The 26,937-nt window shown below is 53.0% G+C and overlaps 2 protein-coding genes across 3 annotated transcripts; one reads left to right on the top strand and one right to left on the bottom strand.

Annotated features, from left to right (window-relative positions):
* Positions 1-2,911: 2,911 nt before the first annotated feature.
* Positions 2,912-7,782, bottom strand: PRR15L (proline rich 15 like). Of its 2 annotated transcripts, none has more exons than XM_007465122.1 (2): positions 7,563-7,782; positions 2,912-4,073 (listed from the first exon to the last, which is right to left on the bottom strand). In XM_007465122.1, the coding sequence occupies exon 2, from the start codon at positions 4,043-4,045 to the stop codon at positions 3,743-3,745; it is 303 nt and encodes a 100-aa protein (XP_007465184.1). In that variant the 5' UTR covers positions 4,046-4,073; positions 7,563-7,782; the 3' UTR covers positions 2,912-3,742. The 2 variants fall into 2 exon arrangements, with proteins under 2 accessions (XP_007465184.1, XP_007465183.1); XM_007465121.1 differs by lacking the exon at positions 7,563-7,782 and adding an exon at positions 5,726-5,763 and having other exon boundaries at positions 3,743-4,073.
* An 8,514-nt stretch (positions 7,783-16,296) lies between these two features.
* CDK5RAP3 (CDK5 regulatory subunit associated protein 3) lies at positions 16,297-26,308 on the top strand. The gene is made up of 14 exons (XM_007465120.1): positions 16,297-16,481; positions 16,706-16,751; positions 19,125-19,256; positions 19,539-19,639; positions 19,995-20,043; positions 20,663-20,841; positions 21,095-21,231; positions 21,395-21,539; positions 21,928-22,038; positions 22,754-22,832; positions 23,403-23,491; positions 24,808-25,013; positions 25,715-25,886; positions 25,977-26,308. Exons 1-14 carry the CDS (start codon positions 16,476-16,478, stop codon positions 26,040-26,042), a joined length of 1,518 nt encoding a protein of 505 aa, XP_007465182.1. The 5' UTR covers positions 16,297-16,475; the 3' UTR covers positions 26,043-26,308.
* The last annotated feature ends 629 nt before the right edge of the window (positions 26,309-26,937 follow it).

The following is a 26,937-nucleotide window of genomic DNA, read 5'->3' as shown; positions in this document are numbered from 1 at the left end:
GGATGGCTGAAGTGGCAGGTCCCTACGGTCTGGGGTCACAGGGGACACTCACCTTTGAAGCTGGTTGACTTTCCCTCACTAGTTCCAGGGTCTGGGCAGCCCCATCGGATGGTGCTCGCCGTCCAGGATCCCGAGGCCCAGGCATAACCCCACCTCCCCTTCTGCAGAAGGTGACTGTGCTCCTTTCCTTGTTCTGAGCCTCAGTTTCCCTTCCCTAAGCAGGTAAAAATCAAGTGTGGAAGGGGCTGTGTGGTGCAGCAGTCATGTGCACAGCTCTGGCCTCCGTCCCAGCTCGGCCACTGCAAGCCCTGACCTAGGGCTAGTGACTTGACCTCTCTAAGCCTCAGCTAATGCACCTGGAAAACTGGAAAACAGCGATAGTGATAGCACCTGTGATGAGAGAGTTAAAGGAGGACCCTCGTGGAGGACTTGTCACAGCGCCTGGCCTGTTAGAAGCCCTCTGTGAGTGTCAGCTGCTAACCCTAGGCAGAGCTGCAGCCCTGGGAAAGTCAGCTCCTCCATGGGAGGCTTTATGGACTGAGTGATTGATGGGACCCTAGAAAGTTCCATGTGGTGGGGAGGGATACAGGAAGACGCTTTGGGGAAGGCAGCACACCTGAGCCCGCCTTCCCTCCTTCCGGCCCCCAGTCTCCCACACTCATCCTCAGAGTTCCCTCTGGCCTGGGTGAGGCCACCTAACAAAGGCACCCTTGTACAGGTCTGTTTGTTTTGGTAAATTTCCCGAGTACCTCCCTGGGGTGGCCCAGTAGCCTGCGAGGAGCTGACCTGGAAGCCACAGAATCACACTGTTTAGTTGTCACCTTGGTCTCTCTCTGTTCCCACCATGAGCTCCAGAGATCTGGCCAATTTTTTCCAGTTCTCAGCTCCTGGGTCTGGACCTAACAGCATAGGGAGTAAGCTCTCTCCTTGTCCTTAAACGGTAGCTGTGGGCTATGGTGGAGTTCCTTCATAAAGGAAGGGGAAGGAAACCGATATTCACTGGGCACCTACTATAGGACTACTTACGGGCCACTTAATACTGACCACCCCCTGTGAAATAGGTATCATTACAGCCCATATCTGCACCCTCGCTTCCTCCTCCTCCTGCCCCGGCCTCGTGAAAACTTGCAGCCGCCTTGGCTCCGACTACCTGGGCAGCCAGATCTCCCTTTGGCTTTTAGTACCTCCCCCCGACCCCCATTCATCCATTCCCCAGCTTAGGGATATATGTGGAGTTTCCCTGGAAGATTCCGTGGACATCACTTTGGGCCATGGAGTGGGGTGGCAAGCATGGGGCAGGGGGACCTGCAGACTCTCTCACCTAAGAGGGGTGGTGGTGCATGCGTTGCCAGCATGAGATAGAACCACGGGTCAGTGGCCCAGGGCCCAACCTCACCCCCCCTTGCCTCAGGGAACCTCAGGATGGCTGAAGTGGCAGGTCCCTACGGTCTGGGGTCACAGGGGACACTCACCTTTGAAGCTGGTTGACTTTCCCTCACTAGTTCCAGGGTCTGGGCAGCCCCATCGGATGGTGCTCGCCGTCCAGGATCCCGAGGCCCAGGCATAACCCCACCTCCCCTTCTGCAGAAGGTGACTGTGCTCCTTTCCTTGTTCTGAGCCTCAGTTTCCCTTCCCTAAGCAGGTAAAAATCAAGTGTGGAAGGGGCTGTGTGGTGCAGCAGTCATGTGCACAGCTCTGGCCTCCGTCCCAGCTCGGCCACTGCAAGCCCTGACCTAGGGCTAGTGACTTGACCTCTCTAAGCCTCAGCTAATGCACCTGGAAAACTGGAAAACAGCGATAGTGATAGCACCTGTGATGAGAGAGTTAAAGGAGGACCCTCGTGGAGGACTTGTCACAGCGCCTGGCCTGTTAGAAGCCCTCTGTGAGTGTCAGCTGCTAACCCTAGGCAGAGCTGCAGCCCTGGGAAAGTCAGCTCCTCCATGGGAGGCTTTATGGACTGAGTGATTGATGGGACCCTAGAAAGTTCCATGTGGTGGGGAGGGATACAGGAAGACGCTTTGGGGAAGGCAGCACACCTGAGCCCGCCTTCCCTCCTTCCGGCCCCCAGTCTCCCACACTCATCCTCAGAGTTCCCTCTGGCCTGGGTGAGGCCACCTAACAAAGGCACCCTTGTACAGGTCTGTTTGTTTTGGTAAATTTCCCGAGTACCTCCCTGGGGTGGCCCAGTAGCCTGCGAGGAGCTGACCTGGAAGCCACAGAATCACACTGTTTAGTTGTCACCTTGGTCTCTCTCTGTTCCCACCATGAGCTCCAGAGATCTGGCCAATTTTTTCCAGTTCTCAGCTCCTGGGTCTGGACCTAACAGCATAGGGAGTAAGCTCTCTCCTTGTCCTTAAACGGTAGCTGTGGGCTATGGTGGAGTTCCTTCATAAAGGAAGGGGAAGGAAACCGATATTCACTGGGCACCTACTATAGGACTACTTACGGGCCACTTAATACTGACCACCCCCTGTGAAATAGGTATCATTACAGCCCCTTTTACAGAAGAGGAAACAGGCTCAGAGGAGGTGTTTTTCGTTATTGTTGCTGTTGCTTTTTTTTTCTTTTTAATGTTCCCCCAAATCACACAGCTACTAAGGGGGGAACCAGAATTTGAATCTGGATCCCAAACCAAACCACTGAGATTTGGGGATTGGTCACCAAAGGTCTACTCCATTCTCTTGGAGCCCCTGACAGCTTCTCTTGCTGAGGTGTAACTAGCTCCCTCCTTTACTCTCTTCATCTCCAGATGCTAAAGATGGCTTGGTGGTGAAGTTAGTGACCCAGGTGCTACATTTTTACACCTGGGGACCCTTCCTGGTGCTTGAGAGGAATAGTTCGAACACAAAGTAAAGAAGAGTAAAGGCATGAAAAACAGCATCTCAGTAAATGCAAGACAAGAGCATAAACAGGTTCTCTGCTTTTGCAGCACTGTTTATTACAAAAAGAGAAACCTATGATGATTTTTTTAAACAAAATTCAAGGCTGCAGGACTCACCTCTGAGGCTGATCCATCTTAAATACTAGTAGGGGGAGGAGGGCTCCTGTCAGAGCCTCCCACCCCCTTTCTGAGTTTGGACTCGCGGGGCAGTGTAGCTTTCCTTTGAGGGTATGTGCAGGAACCCCTGGGGTCCCTAATCTGGCCTTCTGCAGCACCCCCTAGGTAGCGCCAGGGTTGCCCTCCCCCTGCACCTGGGGGCAAAGTTCCAGGAAGTTTCCCACCTGAGTTAGGAGGTGAGCTCAAGTTCAGCATCTCCGCCTCAGCTCCAGGAAGCCACCCTGCATCACGTGGCTTCTGGAAAATGCACTCTCAGAATCGATCCAGAGAATAATCACAGGTAGAGAAAGTAGAGGGAGCAGCAATTCAAACTCACCCTTGACCCTGTGTCCCAGGAGGGGGTGAGGTCTGTCCAGCTCCCTGTTCCATTCCTTCCACGCCCACCTCCCTTCTGGTGCTTCCACCTCTTCGAGGAGGGCTGTCCTTCCTGAGTGGGACTTTTCATCCTTGAACTGGAGTGCCTTTGTGTGTGGTGGGGGAGGGCGGGAGGACCTGGGATCTCTCAGGCCTTCCAGAAAGCTGGAGCACATAAATACAAACCTAAAACCAGACGTCTCCTGCCAGCAGGCATCAACTGCCACCGAGGCTTCAGCTGTGGCCAAAGAGGCCAGCGTGGGGAGCTCCCGTCTCAGATCCGGCTGACGGCAGGGGGTGGGGAGGTGCTAGCATCCCCCTTGGCCCCCTTCACTGTCCTTTGCCTTCCCTGTCATCAAAGAGGTTGGGGTTCTCTGCCAGCGTGGCTCGGACTTTTTTCTTCTCCTTGAAGCGGCCTGAATTAGAGACTTTGACGTGCTTGCCCTTCGCGTTCTTGTCCACAATCTTCTCCAGGCGGGTGTTAAAGTTGCTGTTGGGGCCCCCGCCGTCAGGCCTTGGGGGCTCTGCACCGCCCTCAGTTTGGGTGTAGGTGTCAGGGATCTCATACAGCACCTTGGGAGTGGATTTCTTTTTCCGGAGGAAAGTCAGCTTCCACCAACCAACTTCAGTCATGGCGCTCTCACACCCGAGGTGGGGCTTTCTGCAGGAGCAGGGGGTGTAGAGAAAGGGGTCAGTGGGGAGAAGGGGCGGGGGCCTCAGAGCAGCCCTTTCTAGTCTCCCAAGCGTGGGCTATTTTCATAGCCTGGGCTTGAAAGAATTGAAGCCTGGGGCCAAATGAACCCAGGATTCAGGTAGGTGATACGATACTTTGGGGGTATATCAGGAGACAGAGGGGTCTGGGGAAGGGGTGGCCAAGAAGACATCCATGGGGAAGCCATCTGAGCCTGGCGGAGGGGACAATGGGACAACCAAACACCACTGCCAGGCAGCTTTGACACTCCAGGCCCCTTGGGGCTGCAGGAAGGGGAAGAGCTCGCCCCGGTCACACAGCAACCAGGCCTTTGCCACCTTCCCATGCTGTTCCTGCTATACCTCCAGGCCCTGCTGCCAGGAGTGGACAGATGGTCAGCTGGTATCAGACGGACAGAAACACCCTGTGCATTTTACTTGGAATTCATTACAAAATTAAATAGGATTTGTGATGTTCAGAGTAATTTGGACTTCCCAGTGGTCCCCACCACGACTAAATGAGCAGCCGGGGTTTTTCTAAGGGGGAGAAATGTCAGGCTGGGAGCGGGAAGTCCCGAGGACTGTTCCAGCCTCGTGACCTCTGGCAAGTTACTTCTCTGGACCTCGGTGTCCTCACCCATCACTTTCAGCCCTAACATTTAGCTCTAACGTTAATCCCTGCCCATGAGGTAGACAGGCTTTGCAAAGTATTCAATAACATTTATGCTAATGTGATAATTATTGAAGGGGTGGCTCCCCTTCCCCATACGGCTTCCACAAGGACAGGGGTTTGAAGGGGACCTGAACATTTGGAAGGAAGTTTGGTGCGGCCAAGAGGTACATGTGGGATCTGGTTATCGCAGGCTGGACCCTCCATAAGGATACCCCACAAGAGGTGGGGCAAGGGGGCTGAAATCCAGGCTTCTCCCCTGACAACATAATGTGTCGTGACACAGATGTGGCCTAGCCTTTTACTAATTTCCACAAAGTTGCCGCCTGAGCTAGTCCAAGTTCTGGCAGATGAAGTTGCCTGGACACCACAAGAAGAAGAGAGCATAGACTGGAGGAATTAAGATCAATGAAAAAGCACGCAGAGCAATGAGAAATGGAGACATCTCTGGGCCTGGAGGGATTGGTGGTCTGGTTCTCAGGACCCCATGGCGTGGGCTGTGAAAGTCCTGAGGAGGAGGGTGCGATAGCCACAGTACACAGTACAGAAAGCTAGATGGTCAGTCGGCCTAAGCCCAGGCAAACGTGTCACCTCCTTTTAAAAACTGATGGTCTTGGGAATTGCCTGGCGGTCCAGTGGTTAGGACTCCACCGTTTCACTGCTGAGGGCCCGAGGGCCTGGGTTCAGTCCCTGGTTGGGGAACTAAGATCCCGCAAGCCGTGCGGCATGGCCAAAAAAACCAAAAAACAAACAAACAAAAAAAAACCCTGATGGTCTTAACTACATTTACATTTTCTAAGAAGACCAGAAAGAAATATGACAAATGATTAATATAGAAGGAATAGGGGATGTTTTCTCCTCTCCATTTTTTGATTCCCAGATTTTCCATAATGAGTCTGGATTTCTTTTAGAGGGGGAGCATATCAAATTCAGAAAAAATGAAAGTAGGATACTGACCTAGGCTTGGAATGAATTGAATGCCTGCCTCCATGGCCCCCTTGTTGCGGTCATCCCCTGGCCCTCCGTATACCCATCCCCTTGCCCAAAGCAGATGCCCAGTGGATTGCTTCCCACCTCTCTGTCCAGGAAGCAGATCCCACTTTGCCAGCTCTGTCCCTCGAGTTGAGCTCAAGTAGCAAGAGGATCCCAGAGAGATCTAGTGCAGCTCCCACTCAGAAAGTGAAGGAGGGGTGAGTAGTCAGATAAATACCTTCAGGGCACCCTGGAGAGGTGAGCGCACCAAGGGGACAGACTGAGAGCTTTGCTTTGGCAGTCTGCCCCACCTGGGCTGAGCACAGCCTTGCACAGAACTTGGTGTGCCAGAATGGGTTTCTGGAAGGAGTTGTGGGGAGGGCTGGGAAGGAGGGACAGGGCGCTTGCTTGGCCTGTGGGTGCCCCAGTCACCACCTGGTCCGGGGCAAAGTCCACAGCCCCACCACCTTCCACTGCCAAGGAACTTGGGGAGTGGAGGATCCAGCTCCTGAACCGACAGTAACCACCAAACTGTGTCAGAAAACCACAGAGAGAGGTCGGAATAGCCCTCGGACCCTGCCCTGGAGCCTCTACCATGGCACCAAGGCATTGGTGCCCTTGTGTCCTAGCCTTGGAGAACTCTGGTCTCTCCTAGATGCTTTTTGCCACGCCTTGCTATCCCTTCTGTCCAGGAGGACATGCACGCACAAGTAAGCAGGTGTTTGGCCCTCTAGGCAAGCCTGACCTATGGAAATCTGAACTTGCAAAACAGATAAATTAGTGGACTATTCTGTTTTACAAGATAACCTGGCTATAAGATTCTTTTAAATAGTGGGCTACCCCAAAGGAGTGTAAAATCTGATTTGCTTTAAAAAAAAAAAAAAAAAAAGTGACACAATAGCCAAACTTCCCAGGTATCCAAAGTCGCAAAGAGCCAGATACCTACAGCCACATGTCCATGCCTAGTCACAGGAGGCTAGGGAGGCCTGGGGGAATGGAAGGTACTTGGGATTTTGAATAGACTCTGCATTTGGTGACACATCTACTTGTGCAGGACCCTGAGCAGGCTTCGCTGAGGGCAGGGCCCTTGCCCCGGGGCCTTGCCATCCATGGGATGATAGAAATCAGCCCTGAAGATGTAAGCTACACCTCTGCTGTTTGCACAGCTTGGGAACCCACAAAGGGCCTCACGGGACAGTCTGCCACCCCCTGCCTATGGTGGTCAGCACCCTGGCAGGCATGTAGGCACCCCAGGACAGCCCCCACCACGCCAGCTGGGTTCTGTGAGCTCTCCTAAGGGCCTTGCCCAGACTGGGCTAGGCTCCTTCTGAGCTGGGACAAGTTAACCATTGACAGGGGTGGAGGTGGAAGGGTGGAGGGGGATTGAGGGAGCAAGTCAGCGTCCATGATGAAAGACAGAACTCAGAACCCCCATTCCCCATCTCTGCGGGGCCCCTGTGGTTCTTCACTCTGCATGAGACTGGGGTACCCTGGATAGGACAGGGAGATGCTCCTACCGGCCAGCCAGAAACATTCTCCAGGCTGGGGAGCAGGAGGTGGTAGGCTCCAGCTCGGCAAGAGTTAACAGAGCACCGCTCTGGAGTTAAACTTTCCCAGAAGGAGCTCTGTTGGAGGCCTGGATTGACTCCAAGAAGCCAGTGGGATGAGTGGAGTTCTGCCTGCCCACCTAGCGAGGGATGGGAGCCTGCGTGCCTGGTTCCCCCTCCCAGCTGGGCCTGTCAGCTGTGGAGGCAGAACTGGGTCCCCTGACAGAGGTCTGTGCCTTGGTTTCCCCTCCTGCCCACCCTCTGCCTGTACCTGTGATCCCGACCGCTCCGGGCTGGAGGCGAGAGCTTCCCTAGAGAAGGAGCTGAGTGGAGGAGCTGCCCCGAGGGAGGCTGAGGGAGGTAGGGGTGCCACGCCAGGCAAGGCTCAGGCCAGGAGAACTGAGTAGGAGCAGCTGTGCGGCAGGTGAGAGAGGAACAGGTGCAGGAGCGGGTACCTGCTCGGCGGTGCTGCAGCTCCAGGAGTCAAGGTGAACCTGAAACCCAGCCCTTCCCGGCTAAGTAAACAGAAGCAGAGGCTGGCTTGGCTGATGAATATTCATCACCCCAGAAATCCAACCCCAGCACCCCCCGCACCCACCCAGAAGCCAGGGTCCTCCAGGGACCGCCCAGCCAGGAGGAGGCAATCATGAGAGAAGTCTGAGGTGGGGAGAACACGGGAGCCTCTCTCCTCAGTTTCCCCACTCCCAGGTGCCTGGTGGCACCCCCCAACCATAACCAAGGTCCCCCCCACCCATTTCATGCCCCAAAGAGACCAGACCCTTCCCCGGAATGAACTGCTGCCTGGACGTTGCCCCGGGCACAGTCGGGGAAGGGTTAAGGCCCGCTGCTCCCATTGGCTGGGAGGGACAAGGTGCACCCAGCTCCTTTGAACTCCAGAGTCGAAACCAGTCCCTGGTTAAACTGGTTGGCAGACCGGTTCCCAGACTCTCCTCTCAGGCTGTCCTCTCCCACCCCAAGCCTCAGGCGGGTGCTGGGTGGGGGGCTGTGGCTGCCTCCTGACCTGAAGGGCCTTCCTCAAGATCTCCCTGGAGGTGGGGTTGAGCGGTACCAGCCCCTCCTTAGGCCAGGTTCTCCAGACCCACCACAGCCTCAAGCATCCTCATCCCCTGCTCCTTCGCTTAGAAGTAGGCTTCAAAGACCTTGAAATCCTACCTTCCTCCATGCACCGTGTCCCGTTCCAGGCTCAGAGCGAGGCACTGGATAGAGAAAAGGCATACGATTCCCCCTATCCCTGGCTCTCCCTCCAAGTTACATTCTAAATTCTAATTAACCAACTCTCAGACCTGCCCTACCATCTCCAACCCTGCATCTACTTGGTTCAGCTTCTCATGGCCTCTTGAGTACGTGTTTTTCTCCATCCTAAATATCACCTTGTGCCCCTAGGCCTCAGGCGGACAGTCCTTCAAAGGCTCCCCACGGCCCATAGTGGAACAGACTTGGCCTGGCCCTCCTAGGAAGGGGCCTCTGCAGCCTCCTTTCCCAACGCTTCCTGGATGTGCATATGAGGTCTTTCTCTGCCTACCTTCCTGGGTGCAGAAGCTGCCTAACAGGACGAGATTAGGAATGGCCTCTCCACACCCTGAGTAAACCAAGACAAACTCCTATCCATCCCTCAAGGCCTAAATTAATTATTATGCCCCCTGCTCCACAAGGAATTATCTTGTTCCTACAGGGCTTACACACATGCTTCTATTTAACATGCTATATACCATGATTGATTAAATATGTATACACACTCATACATATACAGTATTATTTTTTAATTTATTTATTCATTTATTTATTTTGGGCTGCTTTGGGTCTTCGTTGCTGCTTGTGGACTTTTACTAGTTACGGCGAGCTGGGGCTACTCTTCGTTGAGGTGCGCAGACTCCTCATTGCGGTGGCTTCTCTTGCTGTGGAGCACAGGCTCTAGGTGCGCAGGCTTCAGTAGTTGCAGCACGCAGGCTCAGTAGTTGTGGCTCGCGGGTTCTAGAGTGCAGGCTCAGTAGTTGTGGCAGACGGGCTGAGTTGCTCCGCGGCACGTGGGATATTCCCGGACCAGGGCTCGATCCCGTGTTCCCTGCATTGGCAGGTGGATTCTTAACCACTGCACCACCAGGGAAGTCCACATGTATGGTATTGTAATGATCTAGTCATGTATTTGCCTCCCTTATAGAATGTTAGCTCTTTGAGCCCAGAGTTATCTATCACTGATACTGACCTGATATATAGCAGATACTTAATACAAACTTTGAAATACAAATAAGAGGGACTTCCCTGGTGGCACAGTGGTTAAGAATCCGCCTGCCAACGCAGGGGACACCGGTTTGATCCCTGGTCTGGGAAGATCCCACATGCTGCAGAGCAAATAAGCCCGTGTGCCACAACTACTGAGCCTGCACGCCACAACTACTGAAGTCTGTGCGCCTAGAGGCCACGTTCCGCAACAAGAGAAGCCACCGCAATGAGAAGCTCGTGGACTGCAACAAAGAGTAGCCCCTCTCGCCGCAACTACAAAAAGCCCGCACGCAGCAGTGAAAACCCAAGGCAGACAAAAATAAGTTAATTAATTACTTAATTTAAAAAAATACAAATGAGATACAGACGTATTGTCTTTAAGAAATTCTTAATGTAACCACTTGCCTTTGTGCTACTCCCCCTGGGGCAGGTAAATGTGAGAGAAACACATTTATTTCACTTCTTGTGGTTTCAGCTACACCAGGCTTGCTGATACGTTATCAATTCCCCTGGGGTCTATGTGAATTGAGGATATTACTTTGTAAGGTTCTCCTGCCTCTCATGAGAGGTACACACAGTTGTCCCAAGAAGGTTTCTAGATCTGTCACTTTCTCTGAAAGCCTAGTCTATTTGAGAGTGGATGTCCAGTCCAGAAGACACCAGAAGAGGCTAAAAACTTAACTCAGGTGTTGGGAAGATACTGGAAGGATGATGAGATGACACTATCCTGGAGGACTGTAACCAAGGGCCAGGACAGCATTTCCATCCGTAGGAGGAGGGGCTTGTGCTGGAAGCACTCCCCGCCCCCACTCCAAAATTCAGGGCTCTCTGATGTGTGGGACCCAGGAGGGCAGAATTCTGTTCTCTCAGCTCCAGTCTGGAGGATGCGCCCCGGTGGGTGGGATTCAGTGGATACCCACGTAGCCTGCCCTTCGAAGAATGCCAACAAGACCAGGTGCAGGGGTAGAGGCCCGCCCCAGCTCCCCTTCCTGGGAGGGACCAGCGTGGGAAGTCAGGCCCAACCCCTGACCTTTGGTAGGTTTGTTTCTGGGAGGAGCAGGGTTGGGAGGGGAGTTTGAGATAAGGCTATAAACTATGAATATCCCTTAAACAGATCACCCCCACAAGGCCGCTTTATTGCTTTCTAGAATTTTCCACCTTTTAATGCACCTTCCTAAAACTAGGTTCAAGTATGATATTCCAAATACAAACATGCAATGTGCACTTTTTCAGAAATGTGTCCTTGTTGAGTAAAGCAAGTAAAATACACCTAAGGGAGCCTCAAGGACCTTGGTGCCTGTTGGGACGTGCAGCCACCAGGCCCCACTGGATTATAGATCTCTAATCTGGCCCAACAGATCATTCCTCTCTTACTGACCTCTGCCCAGGGAGTAGATCTAGGCTCCAGGGATATTGATTTCCCAAAGCAGGGAGAAGAGAGGGGGGCTGCCATTCTCCTCAGCACTCCCCCTCCTCTGGAAGGCCAGAAGATGGGAGATCCTGCAGGGGGGGGCGGTGGGCAGCTTGGCTGAGGGGATAAGTGGGGCCAGGCCAAAGACTGGCCTCTGGAAGCTACACCAGGCGCAGCTGGGAGGTGGGCAGGGGCAGGTCTGAGGTGGATGTTGACGTTGCCATTGGAGGGGCTGCCGTTGCTCCCCTTCAGGGAGACCTCAGTGGGGACTGGGAATACGAGCAGCCAGTGTTCACAGTGACTGTGTCCAGGGACCGCTCCAAATGCTCTACGTGTGAGAACTCGGGATCCTCACTGCCACCCCAAGGTAGAGCCTCTGAGTGGGTTCACCAACTTGCGTCCCCACCAGCAATTTTCCCGTTACTCTTTGTTTTGGTTCCCTGTGGCTAATGTAACAAATTACCACAAACTTGATGGATTTAAACAACAGAAATGTATTCTCTCACCAGTTCTGGAGGTCAGAATTCCAAAATCAGCTTCACTGGTCAAGACCAAGATGTTCCTCCTCCCGCTTTCGGTGGCGGTAGGCATTCCTTGGCTTGTGGCCGCATCACTCCCGTCTCTTCCTCCATCCTCACATCACCTTCTCCTCTTCCATGTGTCCAATCTCTCTCTGCCTCTCTCTCTCTTTTTTTTTTTTTTTGCGGTACGCGGGCCTCTCACTGCTGTGGCCTCTCCCGCTGCAGAGCACAGGCTCCGGACGTGCAGGCTCAGCGGCCATGGCTCACGGGCCCAGCCGCTCCGCGGCACGTGGGATCTTCCCGGACCGGGGCACGAACCCGTGTCCCCTGCATCGGCAGGTGGACTCTCAACCACCGCGCCACCAGGGAAGCCCTCTCTGCCTCTCTTTTACAAGAACACTTGGGAGAATATTTAGGGTCCACCCAGATAATCCAGGATGATCCTTACTTAATCACATCTGCAAAGACTCTTTTTCCAAATAAAGTCACATTCACAGGTTGCAGGGGTTTGATGAGGGCATCTTGCAGGGAGCATTTGTTGGCCTGCCTCATTCTTCATTTTGACCACCTCTGTATTGTCAGACTGTGGTAGACAGTGAGTGTGCCAACCAGACTCCCCCCACCCTGTGAGGAAGGACTTGCTGCCTTCCTTGGTGGTGGGCCTCCAGCTGTCAGCTCTTTCAGGGCCTGCTGCAGCTGCAGAGAGCACCTCTCCCAAGAGCCTGCCCTTCTGGGGCAGCCTGCATCTGGGGATATAAGGACCAGCCATTTCAGCCCCATGAAGGGCACTTGGACGGGCAATAATCACTCCAGAGCTCTCCACCAAATTGACTGAAGCTTTGTCAGGCCCGCATTACAGTTGGATTTCTCCCACTGCTCAATCCTACTTCTGTCTGGTTGCTCTCACAGGGAGTGATCCCTAGTAAGCATCTTGCCCCCCAAATTTCACCTATTTCTGGAGAACACAACCTGGGTCACAGACATTATGATATTTGCCCGTATGATGGAAGTGGTCATTTTTGTGTCTTATATATTCTCGTTTCCCTAGTGCACTGGATTGAATAGTGTCCCCCAAACTCATGTCCACCTAGAACCCCAGAGTGTGACCTTATTTGGAAATAGGGTCTTTGCAGATGCCATTAGTTAAGCTGAGGACAAACTAGATTAGGGTGGGCCTTAAATCCAAGGACTAGTGTCCTTACAGGAGGAGAGAGACAGAAACACGCAGGGAGAATGCCATGTGACGACAGAAGCAGAGATTGAAGTGATGCAGCTGCAAGTCGAGGAACAGCAAGAGTTGTCTGCAACCACCAGAAGCTGGGTGAGAGGCCGGAACAGATTGTCCCTCAGAGCCTTTGGAAGGAATCAACCTTGCTGACACCTTGATAGCAGACTTCTGGCTTCCAGAACTGTGAGAGAATACATTTCTGTTATTTTAAAGCACCTAGGTAGTGGTAATTTGTTACAGCAGCCCTAGCTAACTATACACCTAGTTACTAGTAAGATCGAGCATCTTTTCATACATGTATTGGTCATTTGACTCAACATGGGGTGTCATGCCAGGTGCTAGGGTTATAGAGATGAACAGGCCTGTACTCCCTGCCCACACGAGGCTCACTGACTAGTTGCGGAGACAGACTGAAAAACCCAACCCCGAGAGATTACACTGTAAGCAGCAAGAGGCCCAGCTGAGGAGGCTGGGTTTCCAGAGCTTTCAGCCCAGCAGGCAGATACACCACACACACGAGTGCACACACACACACACACAGCACAGTCAGTGTGGCTGTGAGCAAACACACATAAGACATGGACCATAAAGTCATAAACCTGTGGTAGATAAATGTCTGAATGTCAAGGGTAAGCCCTCCTTTTATGGATATTGCAGGAACATAAGTAATGGGCCTTCTTGCCCGGAATGGGGCGTGGTAAGAAAGAACTCTGGAAAAGTCCAGGGGACTGCCAGGGTGAGGGTGCTAAGTGTCTGACACAACAACAGGGGAGAAAGTGGGAATCAGGCCAAAGAAGAGGGAGGAAGTGGCCTGCGCCTGTGGTGGCCGAGCTGTGGTGCTTGAATGGAGCAGGCAGGGCTGCCAGAGAAGCCACATCCCACGGAGAGCAAGAATGAGGGCTGGGGAGACAGACAGGCCTGGGTTTGGATCCCAGCCTCACCAACTCCAGCTCTATGATCTTGGACAAGTTACTTAATTCCCTAAGCTTTGGCTCCCTTGCCTTTAAAACCTGCCTAATAACAGTACCCACATTATAAGGTTTGTTTGGAAGGATCAAATTAGATAAGGCTTGTAAAACATTTAGATCTACACTGGCACAGGGCACATGACTATCACTTAATAAGCAAACAAACAACAACAACAAAGGATGACAAGGCAGTCTGCATACATACCACCCTGGGGCTCTGTGCTTTCCTGTCCAAAGCCGCCACAGGCCTGCTCTAATCCTTCCTCACCTTCCTACGTGCTGCCCCTCCCTCACCTGCTAAATCAGCAGAGAATTGAGAGATTCACAGCCAGAAGCCTTTCACAGCCTCTCCCTGCCACTTTCCAGATGATGGGAGTCCTGAAGACCTCGATGCCCTGGATGCCAGACCACTTGTGTGCTTATCTGCCCATCGGCCCTGAGGTTCTCTATGGCCTCAGAAAAGGACAGACTGTGCAGATACTGTGCAAAGTCCACACTCCTATGCTCTCTGCTCTCCGGGGCCACCACCCTGAGGCCAGCAGCCAGGCAGAGCTGTTCTCAAACATCCTTCTGTTCCACATGAGCCACCCGGGGTGCTGCGGGGGTGGGGGGAGGTGAAGTGCTGGTGGTCTCTGCCTCCACCAACCCACCAGCGCTGGGCCTTCTAGACTCCTCCTGTCCTGCCCTGCCTGTTGGTTCAGGGAGGAGAGATGCACCTTGAGGGTAGGGCAGGGCCATGCTTCTTGGGATGTCCCAGGGAGCCAGGAACACATAGTTGGAGCCCAGTAAGTGTTTGTTTAATCGTGGGGGAGCCCCGGCAATTCCTATAGCCTGAGTCAGGACTCTAAGATGGGAGCCAAATTCCCACGAGAGAGCCCTGAAGAGGCCCTTAGTTCTGCCCTATGAACCATTTTTACGGAAGTCTTTCAACCCATTCTATAAAAATAATGATTAATGTTTTATACACACATACACCCACACAGTTTGCAAATAATGAGAAAAATCTATGAAAGCATGTTGTAAGCTATAGTTACGTACATCTAGTATGCTTATTTGTTTAGGCTTGTAAATAGAAACACTCTGAGGTGGTCAGGATAGGTGTTATCTCCATGTTGAGGAAACCAAGGCTGACAGAGAGCTTATGGAAACGGTCCAAGATCTCACTGGGCAGGAATCTAGGCCTTCTCACTGCCCTATCACATCACGCAGTTCAATAAAAAATTTACTAAGCCCCAAGTGATGAGACGGGGCAGAGTCGGGGGGGAGTGGGGGGTCATTTAGAAAGACCCAGACAGAGCCCCCTTGAGGAGCTAACAACGTGGAAGGGGAGGGATGCAAAATGGCACACCCAGCCCTGTGAGATCCCCAGCCCCTTCTCTCTCCTCTCTCCTCACGCTCCCCACTTCTTGCCCAATCTCATGCCCTCTCTCAGCTTCAGCCACCACCTGGACCACAGATCAGTCAGCCTACGGCTCTCCAAAGCTGCGTCCCCAGTCCCCTGAACTCCAGAGCTACAGGCCCAAGTGCCTCCTGCACACTTGCCACCTGGGGGTCTCCCAGGGCCACCAACCCCACAAATTCAAAGCTGATATGCCCTCCTCCTCAACCCCTGCTCAGCATCCTGCAACCCTGTCTTAGGTGGAGGCACTCGCATCCAACCACCTAGGTGTCATCCTGCTGTCCCCCCAACCACACAGCCAATCAATTGCCAAGTCCTGTCCATTTTCCTCCAAAACATCTCGGAAATCCAGTCCTTCTCTTCCTCCTCATGCCTCTGTCCCAGGTCAGGCTCTAACTCCTGCATGATAACCTCCTGACAGTCTTATCTCCCACGAATCCATCTTCTTTGCAGTCGATCTGTACAGGTCCCTCCCTGTCTCAAGGCTCAAACCCTTAAAACCCTCCAATGGTTCCCCTCTCTCTGCAGGGGTGAAGTCCAAGTTCCTTCGTGAGATGATATGATACAATACTACCCTTCTGCCTCTTGTGCCTCAAACTTTCACGGCACATATTTTTTAACAAGGGCATTTTAATTTTGCACTGGACCCCACCAATTATTTTGCTAGTCCTACCTGCCGGTTTTTCCCTGCACCCCCTTGCAGTTTGTGGCCTGCAAAACTTTGTACAGTCTCCTCCACCCAGAACACCCCTCCCACATCACCCTCTTTCTGCCGCCCTTTTTTAACACTCAGTTTAGGTGTTATCTTTGGGATGCCTCCCTTGACCCTCCTCCCTCCCGATCCCTGCCCTAATCACACAACACATAGCAGGTGTTCAACACTTGCCTATTACATAAACTGAGAAGGCAATGTGTGACAAGTGACACAAGAGACCTTCAAACTACGATCGATCGATCGACGGTAAAGCAAGGCAAGGAGAGAGAAGGCATTTCTAACGACCTCCAGGCTCCTCAGGGGGGCGCTAGGACCTTGTCCGCAGACGCGTTAATCCTTGAGCCGAGGGCTCTACTCCTGCCTGGCCGGAAGCGGCCGGGATCGGCTCTTGGGCGCCGCCTGCCGCAATCGCGTCGCCATTGCAGCCCTTTCCGGGAGACCCCGCCCCTCCAAGGCCGTGAGCCCGCCTCACGCCTCCCATTGGCTGTCTCCTCTTCTCCCGCCCTTCCCGGGCTCAGCCACTCGGAGCCCAGGGGTGGGTGGGGCTTGAAGCCCGGGTGGAGCGCGCGCCCCGATTGGCTCTGAGGAAGGCGGTGACGTGGCCGGAGGAGACCTAAACTGAGGCTCAGCCACACCACCACTGGATTAGTGGTAGGCGGGGCGGGCCCGGGTCGGCGGCCGGAAGCGGAAGTGGTGGAAAGATGCAGGTGGGGGGACAGTAGCTGGGGAGGTCGGGGGCTGGGTTGGGACCCCTGAACTGAGTTCAGCCCGCCCGTCCCTGACCTGCTTCCCGGGCTCCCTCCGGGTCGCGGCCCTCCCCGGCCCGTCGTGCTGGCCCTGCAGGGTGGCGGTTGGGTCGGTGAAATGAGCGCGCGAGTGGCTTGTTCGCTCCCAGGACTCACGCCCCGTTCCCCGCCGTGTTTCCCGCCAGGACCATCAGCACGTGCCCATCGACATCCAGACCAGCAAACTGCTCGGTAGGAGGGGGCACCCCCGCTCAGCCAGCTGTCAGGGGGTGGCCTGGCCCCTTTGCCCCCTGTCACCAGCAGCTGGAGCCCCGACATCCCAAGGCCCCTGTTGAGGCATTGATCACTCGCCCTGTTCTATGCCCCCATCTGTGGCCGGATTGCCCCGCTAAGAGGAGCGGGAAGGAAACAGACATAGAGTCTGTACTTGCCCTGTGTTTTCTACTTTAACATTTGTAACTTGTGTTGTCAATCATATCTTTCAGGCACAGAGGGTGAGGTGAGGGCTTACCTTAAAGATGGTCAGCTACTGAATGGCAGATCTGGAGTTAGATCCTAAGTCTGTCAGGCTCCAGTATCTATGCTTCTTTTGTATTGTGTCGAAAAAAACCCTTTTTTAAAAAAAAAAAAAAGGTTCCATCTCCCCTTGATTTTAGGAGGAAGAGGGACATAGATCCAGTTGGAAAGAAAAACCTTTTAGTGGCCAGGCCATCTCCCTGCCATCTGTATCTGATCTATATACCTCCTCCCCAGTTCAGAGCCAGGGAAGGACCTCTTCATTCTGACCCCTCCAGGGCCACGCACAGCTCCTGGGTTTGTTTTCTTTATATATATATATATATATATATATATATATATAAATGTATTTATTTATTTTTGGCTGCGTTGGGTCTTTGTTGCTGCGCGTGGGCTTTCTCTAGTTGCGGCCAGTGGGGGCCACTCGTTAATGGTGCACGGGCTTCTCATTGCGGTGGCTTCTCTTGTTGCAGAGCACGGGCTCTAGGCGCGCGGGCTTCAGTAGTTGTGGCACATGGGCTCAGTAGTTGTGGCTCGCGGGCCCTAGAGCGCAGGCTCAACAGTTGTGGCGCACGGGCTTAGTTGCTCCGCGGCATGTGGGACCTTCCCGGACCAGGGCTCGAACCCGTGTCCCCTGCATTGGCAGGTGGATTCTTAACCACTGAACCACCAGGGAAGCCCTGGATTAATTGTTCTGATGCCGGTTTGTCATTAAGATGACATGTTTGCCTCATCCCTTTGCTTCTACTTCTGTGACATCTACAGAATTTTTCTTTCTGAAGATTTTAGAGGAATACAGTGGAGGGAATATAACTGATAACTAGTGTGGGCCCTCAGTGTTTGACCAGCTGGCAGATTTATTAACAAGGGCAAGGTGGCCACTTAGTGGAGCTTCTTTAGTTTCGTTGCAGATTTGTCCCAGCTCTTCAGCACACGTACACTCTTTTTGTTGTTGTTGTTTTTTCGGTACGCGGGCCTCTCACTGTTGTGGCCTCTCCCGTTGCGGAGCACAGGGTCCGGACTCGCAGGCTCAGCGGCCATGGCTCACGGGCCCAGCCACTCCGCGGCCTGTGGGATCTTCCCGGACCGGGGCACGAACCTGTGTCCCCTGCATCGGCAGGCAGACTCTCAACCACTGCGCCACCAGGGAAGCCCACACGTACACTCTTGATGTCATGAAAAGGACCAATAAAACAACAACCATTTATTGAGGGTTTATTCTATACGGGGTATTGTTTTATGTGCTTTTGACATGAAAATGAAGATCACTACAATTCATTGAGCCCTTCCCATGTGTCAGACACAGCGCTCAGTGTTTTACCTTCATTCCCCCTTGTACTCAGTATCTTTATCATCCCCATTTTACATGTGGGGAAACTGAGGCACAGAGAGGTTGAGAGACTTGCCCAAGAAAGTTAGTAATTAGAAGCCAGGACCCTCTGACCACAAAGTCTAGCTCTTAGCTCTCTCCTGCTGAGGAAATGTACATGGCTGTTATCCACCTATACCCTCTACTAAAAACACAGATGTGGGCCCAGAATCCAGGTCAGTCACATGGGTATTCATGTGTGCAGGATGGTACTTCACTGGTAAGAAGAGACCAGTGTTATCTAGTCCTTAGGGCACTGTACGTAGTAGGGGCTTTGCAGTTATTCATTCATCTGGTATTTGGCATAACCATCTTGTATTTTCCATTGTCGTGGTTAATCCCAGCCCTGAGGAAGTGGAAGTTGAATAGCGTCTGCTGTCAGTAAGAAAGATATAGTTATCCGTGGAAGCAAGAAATATCATGGAGAATATGGTCCAAATTGGCACTTTGGTGTCAGGACCAATTTAAAGTTTTACTTTATCTCTGGGTTGAGGCAATTGCTTTATAAGTCACACTGTGGATGAAGTCAGGTAGCCAGAGTCTGTTTAGCCCCAAGCATCCCTTCGGGCCTGTCTTCATTCCCATCTTCCCGTGACCCCCACACCTTAACCAATATGAATACAACTTTTAGCCAATGCCTTAGCATATTTCACTTGAATCGGTGATGGAATTTTGGCCATGGGAATGGAAATGCTGTGATTTGGGTGTTTCTCCGGTAGACTGGCTGGTGGACAGAAGGCACTGCAACCTGAAATGGCAGAGTCTGGTGTTGACCATCCGAGAGAAGATCAATGCCGCCATCCAGGACATGCCAGAGAGCCAAGAGATCGCCCAGCTGCTCTCTGGATCCTGTGAGTGCTTTGGGGCTACATTACTGGACCCCACCCCTTTCCTGGGGTGGTACATATCAGCTGAGCTGCTCCCTTTTCTTTAGCCATAGGGCTGACCCCTGAAGAAAGAGAGGTTTTTATTTGGGGTATAGATGCTTATTTCTTTCAACACAAAATGATGAAGGGGAGAGCTATGCCTGCTAAGGTTACTAGGATATACGTGAGTCAGCCATGCGTAGTGGCCACAGTGGGTGGGGAAGACACTGTAATTCTCAAAGTCTTCGTTCTTCCTTTGCTTTCCAGACATTCACTACTTCCACTGCCTAAGAATTGTGGAGCTTCTCAGAGGCACTGAAGCCTCCACAAAAAATATTTTTGGCCGGTACTCTTCACAGCGAATGAAGGCAAGTGTGGGCGACGGTGGTAACACGCATCTAGAGACCTCCAGTCCAGGGGGTCAGAGCCTGTCTGGTCTCGCTGAGGATCCAGTGGAGACACCTACGTGGAATATCTCCTCCACTTTCTCTCCGTCCCCACAGTTTATGCCAAAAGTAGATCCTACCCCTGGGTTTACATTTGCTTTGGGGATTGCTTGTTGGCACCACACTCTTAAAATAAAGTGGGTGGTCCAGCCAGCATTATGGAGGAGGACGAGGAGATGCAGAGACTGGGAGAGCCTCCCTGGCTGGGGGACTGAGCTGGGATGCACTCAGCAGCTGCTGAGTGCTGTTCAGGCCCACTTCCTGTTTCTTTTCTTAGGATTGGCAGGAGATTGTAGCCCTATATGAGAAGGACAACACCTACCTAGGTAAGGTGGCCCAGCCCAGGAGTCCCAGTGTCCATGGGGAGGCCCACTCCCCAAGTTCTGAGACAGTGGGCTTCTAGGAGGCACAGTTCACGTGGGGGTGTAGATGTTTGTGAGGTGGGAAAATAAATTCCACGAAGAGTGTTAGGAGGAGGACGACCACCAAGCAGGTGTGTGCAGGTCTTCCACCAGTCACCTCCTGGTGACTGACTCGTCCACTGAGCACAAGAGGCACGGGTTGTCCTGGGAGCTGTATCAGGGGCCTGAGGGAGTAACTAAAGGGCTGACTGTAGTTCAGGTTGTGTTTTCTAATAGTATAAATAATTATAATAGCTAATATTGACCGAACACCTACTAAATGCAAGGAATTGTACTTGTGTTTTATGTGGATTCTCTCTCTTGATCTTCAGGATAACTATCGTTGCTCCTGTTTTATAGCTGAGGATTAGATTAGAGAGGTTAAATGACTGTCTTAGGTTCCACAGCCAGGAAGGGGAAGAGCTGGGAGGCCGACCCCATGCTTTTCACCACCCGACTGGGGTATGTTTGTGTGTGTCCTTGGGGCATGCCTGCCTTATGGTGTGCAGATCTGGGGTGCACTTCCTGGACCCTTCTTTCTCAGTGGAACTCTCCAGCCTCCTGGTTCGGAACGTCACCTACGAGATCCCCTCCCTGAAGAAGCAGATCGCCAAGTGCCAGCAGCTGCAGCAAGAATACAGCCGCAAGGAGGAGGAGGGCCAGGCGGGGGCTGCGGAGATGCGGGAGCAGTTCTACCACTCGTGCAAGCAGTATGGCATCACGGTGAGCGTGCATCACGGTGAGCGTGCATCACGGTGAGCGGCGGGTTCTTGCCGTAGCAAGAGGACGAACACCTGGGCCCTCTGTCTTCCTGGGCCCAATGCCTTTGCTTCTGGGAAGGGCTTCCCTCTCAGCCTGGTTGGGCCCTTCTCAGGCCATTTTCTTGCCTATCTCTAATCTTCAGGCGTATTCTTTAATCTGTTGTACTCTGCTTCCCACCACTTCTGTCTGAGCCCACCTCGTGGATCCTCTCTAGGGGGACAACGTCCAAAGAGAACTGCTGGCCCTGGTGAAAGACCTGCCGAGTCAGTTGGCTGAGATTGGGGCAGCGGCCCAGTCCCTGGGGGAAGCTATCGACTTGTACCAGGCCTGTGTGGGGTTTGTGTGTGAAAGGTACTGAGGGCCTGTTTCTCCCCAGCGGGGGGGACAGTTTAGCTGCTTCCCCAGCTGTGCTCATTTCTCCACTTGTATTTTCCCCACGTGACATTTGAGAGGCGGGGCCCGTGCTGGCCTCATGAGTGGGCAGCAGGAGGGTCAGCTGCCTGCTCCGTTGCAGCCCCACAGAGCAGGTGCTGCCAATGCTACGGTTTGTGCAGACGCGGGGGAACTCCACGGTGTATGAGTGGAGGACGGGCACGGAGCCCTCGGTGGTGGAGCGGCCGCACCTTGAGGAGCCCCCTGAGCAGGTGGAAGAAGGCGCGGTAAGACAGGCCTAGTAAGAGCCGCTTCCTCCCCTCCTGCGCCGTCCGCACCCCACTTGAATTCAGAGTCCAGAGGGAAGGAAGGGGTATTCCTTCCTGTGAGAGAGCCTGTAGGTGGAAGGGCCCAAAGGCCCTGCCCCTTTATTTTTCTGGCTTTTTCTTGAGACCAGAGAACAGACGAGCTCTGAAGAGGCTTAGCAAGCTGGTCGACTTTGAACTGGGACCCCTTCAGTCCGCTGAGCTCTCTGAAGAGGGGCTCTCCTTTGGGAACTTGGAGGCCATTATGCTTAAACAGTGCACTCCCTACTGAAGCAGCTGAGGCCTAGGGGAAGGCAGGCCCCTTTATTCACCCATCTTCTGCGAGCTAACACTTTTTTCCCCCTTCCAGATTGACTGGGGTGACTTTGGGGTGGAGGTGGCATCTGAAGGAGCTGACTCTGGCATCTCTGCCCAGGCTGCTGGAATTGACTGGGGCATCTCCCTGGAATCGGACTCAAAGGTTAGGATGCCCTCTCGGTCCATCTCTCTGAGGACTTTCTGTGATTGCTGCTTTGGTGATAAGAAAAGTGTTGTCTCTGTCTTTAAAGACATCACATGAAGTTCATAGTTCTTGGACCAGGTGTAGTCCAGTGTGGGGCAGAGTTTCCAAAGTGACATACAGAGTTTTGACCTCTTTCTTATGGTGTTCGGGACAGGTATGGGGATATAGGCAGGTGGTACCTTCATGCATGGGCCCATAGTGCCATCTTTGCCACCTCCATCAGGGCTGCAATGTGCTGTCGTTGAATTTTTTTTTTTAGAGGAATTTTTTTTTTTTTTAGTTTATTTACTTTTGGCTGCGTTGGGTCTTCGTTGCTGCACGTGGGCTTTCTCTAGTTGGTGGTGAGCGGGGGCTACTCTTCGTTGTGACGCGCGGGCTTCTCATTGTGTTGGCTTCTCTTGTTGCGGAGCATGGGCTCTAGGCGTGTGGGCTTCAGTAGTTGTGGCACACGGGCTCAGTAGTTGTGGCGCACGGCCTTAGTTGCTCCGCGACACGTGGGATCTTCCCGGACCAGGGCTCAAACCCATGTCCCCTGCGTTGGCAGGTGGATTCTTAACCACTGCGCCACCAGGGAAGCCCCATCACTGAACTTTTGAGGGCTTTGGTTTATTCCGGCTCCCTTTGCTGGGGAAAGTTCTCCCAACACTGCCGGGGTTCTTTACTCTCCACCCAGGAAGCTGGGGGTGGTGAGATAGACTGGGGAGACGATGCTGCTGCTCTGCAGATCACCGTGCTGGAAGCCGGAACCCAGGGTGAGTGCGCCCCTCCCTGCAGCCCTGGCAGAGCCTGCCCCCGTGTCTCTAGAAGCAAAGAAAAAGTACACTACCACGATTGGGCTTCTCAGACGTTTACCTGTTTTTTCAAAATCATGATGATGTGAGTTCAGGCGGATAGAGAGTTCTTAAAATTAAATCTAGAAACTCTCAACTTTTTGGATACTAAATGTGGGTCAGCTGTTCTCTGGGGAGGTTCCGAGAGGGCTGATAGGCTCTGAGGCCTGACCTGGTCCCCCCTCCCCACAAGCTGAGGGTAGGGATCTGAGCCACCAGAGGGCAGTGCAGGATGAGACTTCACGTCCACTAGAGCGAAGGAACTTTCCATTCTTTGGAACTCAGCTCTGTGGTCCTCCTCACAGACTTGGGTTGGCACTAGTGCCTGATTAGGGCTGAGACAAATGGGAAAGGGTAACCCTTCCCACTTGGGTTGGAACAGGAAGTGGCCTTAGTGCAGTGTCTGTGTCCATATTAACCCACCAGGACTTCTCAAACTGAGAGGCTTCTCCAGTCCTCAGCAACTTTATCACTTCTCTCCCTTCCTGGCAGCTCCCAAAGGTGTTGCTAGGGGCCCAGATGCTCTGACACTTCTTGAATACCCTGAGACCCGGAATCAGTTCATCGATGAGCTCATGGAGGTACCTGTGTCCTCTGGGTGATGCGGGGGGAGGCCTGGCACTAGCACAGGCGGCATCGCTCCAGATACCTTACCTGACCCTTCCTTTCTGTGTAAGGGTGCTGAGCACTTTCCTTGTTCTGCAGCAGGGACTCACATATTAGGAGGCTCCCCCATTCATTCAGCTGTGTTTATCATGTACTTCCTAAGCCCCTGGCACTGTCTTGAGGTGCTGAGCAGCGAACAAATCAAAGTCTTTGACCTCATGGATCTTATATCCTAGTGGGGAAGGCAGACAAGAAACAAGAAAAACAAGTAAAATATGTAGTATGTCAGGTGTTAACATAAGTGCCATGGAAAAAGAGAGCTGGGGAGGGAGATGGGGTTACTGGGAAGGGCTGCAGTTTTATGTTGGTGGTCAGAGAAGGCCTTGTTGCCAAGGTGACCAGTAAGTCAAGACCTGCAGTGGGTGCAGAGAGCGCCATGCTGATATCTGGCAGAAGAGCTTTCCAGGCAGGGGGAGCAAGGCAAAAGCTTTGAGGTGGGAGGTGTCCTGCACGTGTGATGAACAAGGAGGCCACTGTGGCTGAGCAGGGGAGCTGGGGGAGGAAGAAGAGCCCAGAGAGCTGAAGGGAGTTGGAAACTTGGCTTTTACTCTGAGGGAACTGGGAAGCTGTTGGAGGTTTGGTGCGACGTGTTCTCATTTGTGTTTTAGTATCATCACTGTGGCTAAAGTATCCAGCAGCCTAGAGTAAGGAGCCAGTGTTCTTGGCTCTTCTTTCTGGGACTGGGAAGCAGGGGGCTTGTCTTTGTTAATCTCTGGGTCTGTCCACCTCTCAGTGGCCTGCTGGCTGGGGAGGGCCTCATGGAAGGCCTTGTCCTCGCGAGTCTAGTTCAAGTTTCCATGGTCCAATAAAAGTGACCAGATATGCGGCTGGTTCTCAGATTCTTCCTAGCCTTTTCTTAATCCAGGGCTTCTCAAACATGGATTCCTATTCCCTGAATCTCATTCTTCCCATGGAGAGAAAATACCTTCACTGGGCAGAGAGAACCCTTTGAATCTCTGCATCGTAGTTATGTGCCACATAGCCTGGGAGGAAGGAGAGGGGTCCAGGGCCAGGTAAGGCCTGAGACAGCAATGAGGGACTGAAGGGTGATGGTGGAGGCTGCCCCAAACTCCGTTATAGTTGGTGAGCTTCTAGCAATAAAAATGTTCAGAGGAAATAACTGCTCCTCAACCAGCATCTAACCCTCACCTTATTCTTCATTTTGACCAACCTGAGGGCCTAGTTTCTGAGTTCTTTTCTCAGTTTGAACCAAATCCTCTTCTGTCCTCAGCTTGAGATCTTCTTGTCCCAGAGAGCAGTGGAGATGAGTGAGGAGGCAGACATCCTGTCTGTGAGTCAGTTCCAGCTGGCTCCAGCCATCCTGCAGGGCCAGACCAAAGCAAAGATGGTCACCATGGTGTCGGCACTGCAGGATCTGATTGGCCAGCTCACCAGTCTTCGAATGCAACACCTGTTTATGATCCTGGCCTCACCAAGGTCTGGCTTTCCCCTTGATGTTGGGCTGTTCAAGGGCATGCCGCAGGGCCCTGCCATCTTGGGCAGCCCTGACTCCTTTTTTTTTTTATAAATATATTTTATTTATTTATTTATTTATGTATTTATCTATTTATGGCTGTGTTGGGTCTTCGTTGCTGCGCATGGGCTTTCTCTAGTTGCGGCGGGCGGGGGCTTCTCTTGTTCTGGAGCATGGGCTCTAGGCATGTGGGCTTCAGTAGTTGTGGCTCGCGGGCTCTAGAGCGCAGGCTCAGTAGTTCTGGCGCACGGGCTTAGTTGCTCCACGGCATGTGGGATCTTCCCGGACCAGGGCTCGAACCCGTGTCTCCTGCATTGGCAGGCAGATTCTTAACCACTGCGCCACCAGGGAAGCCCCAGCCCTGACTCCTTGTTTCCTCGTCTCCATGACCCCTTAGACCTCATCCCTGCCTCCCATAACTGCACCATCCCAACTAGGGATGGCGGTTCTCTTTGGGGTAAGATGGGGTGGTTTGAGGTATGTAGGCAGAATCTGCTTCCCCTGTAGGATGGGGAAGTGGGAGTGGTATTCCTTGCAAGAAAGGATTGAAGGATGTGGAGGCCGAGAGGTCAATTAGAGACTTGGTTTCCTGAGCCTCAGCAGTTGGATGGGGACACCCAGGTTGCCCAGTGACGCCAAACACTTATCTGAGTGCCTGGCCCAGGTATGTGGACCGAGTGACTGAGCTCCTCCAGCAGAAGCTGAAGCAGTCCCAGCTGCTGGCTTTGAAGAAAGAGCTGATGCTGCAGAAGCAGCAGGAAGCCCTTCAGGAGCAGGCGGCTCTGGAGCCCAAGCTGGACCTGCTGCTGGAGAAGACCAAGGAGCTGCAGAAGCTGGTGAGACAGGGAAGCCAAGCCCGCCCAGCTGGGGCAGAATGAGGTCCCTTTGTCTCTGCTTCCTGCCCACTCCGTATCGCTGTCTTTCAGATTGAAGCTGACATTTCCAAAAGGTACAATGGGCGCCCCGTGAACCTGATGGGAACCTGTCTGTGACACGCTCCCCGTTCTTCCTGCCTGTCTTCTCAGCCCTCAGGATGGAGGAGGGACAGCCAGGGGCCCTTCCCAGCAAGAGACCAGGCTGACTGGAGGACGGAAAGCCCCAAGATGGAACCATCACCCAGATGGTTACCTTGGCACTCACTGTACTCTCTGCAAGAAGCTGTCTTAATTGGTCCTGTGACCCATCAGCCTCAAACCACAGCTTCTGCTCTTCCTCATTATCTAGTTGGACTTAATAAAAGAGGAAGGGACTCTTGTTTCACTACTGATAGTGCCGTTTCCTGGGCCTGGGGTTGAGGCTTGCATGGGGTTCTTGATCCTGTGGAGTGCCAGGTTGGTGGGGACTTCTCCTCTTTGCTTCTGGTGACGGGGGTGGGCCCCGATTAGTATCTACAAATGGTTCAGCAAGGGGCTCTGGGGTAGCTGAGTCAGCTGGGCCCCTTTCTCTCCGTAGCCAGGCCCAGACTGCCCCACTCAGGCCAGAAGCCCAAGGGGAGCAGTCAAGTGGCAGCCTTGTTGGAGCCAGCAAAGCTGTATTTTCCTTTTAATCACAGCTTACCTCTAGGCAGAGGGAAAATGCGGTTTGCGGAGGAAGGGTCGATAAACAAGGTGGAGACAGGAGTTGTCACCTTCACAAGCTGCCTGTCCACTTCCTACCCATAACTGGCTGCTCTGTGATTGGGTAGAGCCCACCCCAGGCTAGCACCCTTCTCCCCGGCCACCTACCCATCCCCATTTCCCAGGAAGGGTAGGCGTTGGGGGTGGCCAGCAATTCGATTTTAATTTCATAGCAGAGCAGTTGATTCATGGCTCTTTGTCGCTGGCGTTGACTCCCGTAATGACTTTCCATCAAAATGAAAAGTGGAGTGACACCACTCATTATTCCTGC

Source organism: Lipotes vexillifer, unplaced genomic scaffold (genome assembly GCF_000442215.2).
Source record: "Lipotes vexillifer unplaced genomic scaffold, Lipotes_vexillifer_v1.1 scaffold591, whole genome shotgun sequence".
Classification (NCBI taxonomy): Eukaryota; Metazoa; Chordata; class Mammalia; order Artiodactyla; family Lipotidae; genus Lipotes; species Lipotes vexillifer.
The sequence above is the reverse complement of the archived record's forward strand: the minus strand, read 5'-3'. Positions and strand labels throughout refer to the sequence as shown.